The 5,226-nt window shown below is 39.3% G+C and overlaps 1 protein-coding gene across 1 annotated transcript in view; it reads left to right on the top strand.

Moving 5' to 3' along the window:
- Positions 1-3,417, top strand: part of scarb2a (scavenger receptor class B, member 2a) — a gene marked incomplete at its 5' end in the record, with an annotated part of 14,121 nt that extends 10,704 nt beyond the window's left edge. The window contains 1 exon segment of the mRNA XM_014024215.1: positions 67-3,417. Coding sequence (XP_013879669.1) covers positions 67-198 — 132 coding nt within the window. The 3' untranslated portion in view covers positions 199-3,417.
- Between the last annotated feature and the right edge of the window lie 1,809 nt (positions 3,418-5,226).

The raw sequence follows: 5,226 nt of genomic DNA, 5'->3' as shown, positions 1-5,226 counted from the left end.
CATATAAATATTGTGTCTTTTTCCATTTCTTGTTTTGTACTGACGCTCTGTGTTTTGCTGACTCAGACGGTGAAGGACGACACGGCGTACACGCCAGTCAGCGACAAACCAGACGACTCRACGGAAAAGCCAGCCAACCAGTCGGCCAAGAACGGCTCGTACATCGCCATGTCTCCAGTGGAGGCCCAGAAGTGTTGATCGATGGTTGCACCCTACCCCACCCTGAACGGGGGGTGAGGGAGCAGCACGGGGTGGGGGGCGTCACGTTACAGCGGGTGGGGAAAACCGGGACGTAAACCCCAGTGATTCAGTCCACAGAGACACTGATCCTCTTCTGTCTTTCCTCCTGTCTATCTGCTGAGCATGGCTGCCACTGCCTGCAGTACTGCAACAACCCCCCCAGTCTTAAACTAACACCTCCATCCTGGTCAACCCATAATGAGGACTTCTGTGAGCTGGGGGGGTGCTCAGCCAGGAAAAAGCCTTTTCCATAATTCTTCTGCGGGAACAAACTAACATAGGTGTTGCTGTTGCACACGAATGCACCACCTTCTGAGCGGACTCCGCCAAAACCTCAGAGTGTTTAGCATTCAAATGAACAACAACCGGAGCGTGTTGGTTATTTATTTTTTCTTCTTCTGCTCTTCTTTGTGTCCACGTTAAATGAGGAGAAACCTTTGAGCCTTCAGATTACACGCAGATCTTTAGGACAAACATCTGAGCTCCTATCGGCTCAGATTTGGGGGGAAGAAAAAAGGTTTTTGCTAATTAAARTTAACTTCGTATATTTTGTAAACAGCAAAAACTGAGCCACACCAAAAGATTCTTTTTTTTTCTTTCAGTGTGGGTCGGTGCACCCAGACTTTCACACACCTCTCTTCCAGTATGTTATTAAAACTGTGTGCGCCTTTATCTCACACCTTTAATGTCCTGCTTTTTTATTGGACAGTTGTTTGGTTTCTCCCTAATGTAGGCACGGTGTAGTATTAAAACATGAAAAAACCCCTCACTAGTTGAGTTGAAAATACTCAGAGACCTAGGCTAGAATTTTTTTTATTTTAATATCATGGCTAGTTAGATATGAAATTGTTAAAATTTGTCAGGAAACAAAAAACACCCACTAAACTTACAAGGGAGACTTGAACCTGCTTTCTGCCTTACAGTAGTTCAGCATGTTCTTTATGTTCATACACTGTTAAAATAAGCTGGAAATACTTAATTGTACAAAAGTATAAGGGGAACTATTTGACCAAATCCACCCAGTAGTCCTGGGTGTGCTGAAAAGACACTAACACGGCTGCAGTGTTGATGCTCCTTCACGTCTACACTGTTGGRTATTAGAGAAAAAGCACAATTAGGATTGTTAAAACCAGTCTGTACACAAGATTACCAGGTATTTTGCTTTCTCAAAGTTGTTTGTACTATTTTTTTTTTTCTGTCAGAGACACTGTCAAAGGGCCGTGACCATTAATGAGKCGGGGAGCCCGGTGTGCCACGTTGCAATCGCTGTTCGTTTTTTGTGTTTCAGCTCTTCTGTCCGCCACATCATCGCATCTCCTGTCAGTGAATTTAAGGCCATAATAGCGAACAATTCCCCGCACTTTGCCTGGAAATCGTGCCACTGTGTTTGTGTTTTTTTTTTTTTTTTTTGTCCTAGTTGTTTCAATGCAAGTGGTCCTTGTGTTGACTACATTTCAAGGGGTATTGTTTCTGTGTGTGGATGTTTGTTACCTGCTTTCAGCACACGGGAGTGTCTTCTGTTTTTGATATACTTTGTATTTGTTATTGCTGCTAAAGTTGCCATAACATTTGTATTTGTACATGTGGTGTTTGGTTCCGGGTTGATCTACAACAAAAAGGGGGCTTTAATTCAAACCTTAAAATCTTGAAGGCTTTTGTGTTGCCAACCTTTTTTTAAACACCCGAGCACAAGATCCAAAGTCCAAAGCTTGCTGCCATTTTAAAGACGTATATAACATCTCTTATAAAYCACTCATTTCTTTAACAGGGATCAAACCATATATTCATGTATTTATTAGCAAACTGTTTATTGATGGCGCTCAAACGGGCCGAGCCAGCTCTGCATCATCTGAGACTTGAGGCTGGAAGTCTGAATCTGGGTCAGTTTGGTGGAGAGCGTGTTAAAAGAACTTTTGTTTGCTTCTCAGATTAACAAGAAAAAGAAATGCTGCAAACACCTTTAGTTAATTAATAATGTCCAGAGTGAAACCGCTTTTTGTACTCCACCTTGTGCAAACTTGCAGTTCATAGTCGTTCACCTTTTTTATCAAACATCTCTAAAGGTCTTAATCGGCGCCACGCCGACCCCAGAGTTCAGTCCTCYGAGCTCGTTGGCTCATCCCGTCCACTTGACCAAAGATAACCCGTATCGATCCGCCTGGGCGCCCTCCGTTTACTTTCTGTGATAACAGCTGTGCCACAAAACCGCCACCGCCTACCTTTTTTTAAAGAGAGTGATGACGAAGATAAAACAAATGTGCCACCACTTTTGTGAAGTGTTGTGTGAATGTTTGTATGTATGCGCCTTTTTACATCAAGGCAAAAAAAAAAGAGAGAAAATTAATGGGTATTGCTTATTTTTTTTCTTACTCTGCGCAAGTTAAATCAATGCTCTCTTAGAGCAGCAAAAAGAAAATCTCAGTATTAATGTAAAACGAAGCAATACAAAGTTGTGTATCACACTGTGGATGTTTGTTTTTTTTCAAGGGGCCACATATTTAAGTTGTATTCTTTGTTAGTTTTTCCTAATGTATAAGTACTTTCCTAATTTCTGTAGCGTGATTTAGTCACTTATTGAGTAAAAGCTCATTTCATTATCATTTCAATTATTTTTATCACTGGATAATATATAAATATATAAATAGATGGACCAGTTTGWGACACTGGGGACAGAGTTGTACAGAGTGTTTTATAAGTAGTTCTGGTTTTGTGTGTTTGTGGGGGAAGAAAATGCACCATTTCTGACAAACTGGAGCGATTGGCTGGAAGGCTGATTATCTTGACTGAGTGAAGCTTTTTAATGCGGTGGATCATATTTAGATGAATGAAGCCCTCCTTCAGTTATGAGCACTAGTGCCATCTCTCTTTTTTTTTGGTCATTATTTTTTATTTTATCCATTTCTTTTGTAACACCCATGTCTTCCCATTTCAACCTTCTAACAGACATTTCCCTTTTTGAGAAATACTAATTTTGGTTTTGCTGCTGAAGATGACAATCCCCCACCCCCCCTCATCCCATCATTTTGTCATGTTARGTGCAAAATAATGTCTAAAGTAATATCCATTTTTAGTTTTGATAATTTACAGTGCACAGATGTTTATACAGTGCTTTTGTAAAAGATTTCTAGTGTATTTGCAAAAAACAAAAAGAAAATAAAAGTTGCATTTAAGTGCAAAGYTCGGTCTTTTGTGTCTTATTGTTTTTTGAAGGCGATTGCATTTAATTAGTTCCACTGCAAGACTTTAAGRGACAAGTTTTACTGCTCAATAAGTTAATAAAGTATATTTTTCCTGGCCTGGATCATCTAGTAAATTTAATGGAGCCGTTTAGAAACAATGAGTAAAAAAAAAAGTCATTTTATTTTTTAAAGTTTGATCACTGTTTTGACTATAAAAGCCACAGCTGTAGAAGTTCATGCAGGTTTTCTGGGAAAAGATCAGGTCACGCTGCTGATGTTCATGTTGAACAGTTTCACAGATAAACCCACGAGAACGTGCACACAGAGGCTTTGTCTTTACCATTTTTGCCTCAGGARGGAGGAAGTTTCTGAGATGCGTTCACCTTCAAGGTGATGCTTTCAGGGTCTGAAAGTGTCGGGTTTTCATCGATCCTGCTTTATTTTTCTCTTTTTTTTTTCAACATCTGACAAAATGCGTATCAGTTTAAAAAACACTCCAAAACATTTCAGCTGATGGATTTCTTTTTTAAATGTATTTTAGATTAAAAAATAAACAATYTTGACAGTTTGGAAAAGAAAACACAGAGGTGACCAAAATAAATGACTAAGAGAAAATGATGCCAGGGTGAAAGTGATCGTTCTGTACACTCGGCCTTTTTTAAAGGTCGGCCCAGCCTTGACACGCCWGGCGGAATATCTGTTACATCCTTTTTTTGTTTATTTGTGTTTTTGGATGAAGACRTGTCCATGACTTCATCAAGCTGTCATCAAGATAAAACTCCAAACATCTTTAAAAAGAAACAAATAAAAACAGGCTTGTGTGTACTTGAAGCAACAAAAACAAAACTTTAATACGTCACACAGCATCACATGTTTAAACACTGTTTGACATCCTGTAAATGGTTGTTTTTACCTCACTTTGAGAATACTCTGAATTAAACAAGTTCCTGTTGAATCACAGAGTGTTTGGGGACGTTTTGGACTCCTGAAAGTACATTAAGTGATGGAGTTTGTCATGCGTGACCTCATCCGGCGCTTCAGCATGCTCTGTTTGACAAGAAGAGTTTCATTCAGACAGAGCTGAGGCCACCTGCAGACTGTCAGCAGAAAACTGGTTCAGCAGCTCCAAACACTCAGAGAGGGAGTACGAAGGCCTCCAGGTCAGGGAAAACCACCAAATTTGTGTTGCTTCTGCTGCCTTTTGTGGTTCTTTCTATGATTATTTTTTCTGAACGTTCTGTGACTGAATATTAGAAGGGTTTGTTGCTGATGAGTTTGACACGTTAAAGCCTAAAGGATCTTTTACCTCCTCCTAAATGTCAAACATTTCTCTTGATAAGTGTTTGTCCAGTGACACAACTGACACTCCTCATCCTGTTCCAGTTAAAACATCTGGGAGTAAAGATGAGCTGAAATGAATCAGGATTCCAGTTTTCCACACAACAGTTATCAGTAAAACACGGCCTTTTTTGGACTTCAGAGCTGATTCAGTTTTGATTTTCACATCATCTGCAGCAGGTCAGCTTAAAAATGTTTTTTTTTATTCAAACTGCTTGTTTTTATAAATACTGTTAAATAACTGAATTAAATCTCTTATTTAAAAAAATTCTCATCAGTTTTGAAAAAAAAAACTAAAGGTCAAGTTGAAATGTTTGGTCTGTTGCGCCTCCTGCTGGTCATTAAGAGAACAACAGCTACCACAGGAAACTGCAAAACCTCAGTTGTTTTTAATTTATATGAAATAAAAGTGATTATAATAAACAAGCGTCACATCTGACTCGAGCAGATTTTAAAACAATCCACATAT

This window comes from Austrofundulus limnaeus, unplaced genomic scaffold (genome assembly GCF_001266775.1).
Source record: "Austrofundulus limnaeus strain Quisiro unplaced genomic scaffold, Austrofundulus_limnaeus-1.0 Scaffold413, whole genome shotgun sequence".
Lineage (NCBI taxonomy): Eukaryota > Metazoa > Chordata > Actinopteri > Cyprinodontiformes > Rivulidae > Austrofundulus > Austrofundulus limnaeus.
Note: the sequence above shows the minus strand (reverse complement) of the source record. Positions and strands in the feature narration are given on the sequence as shown.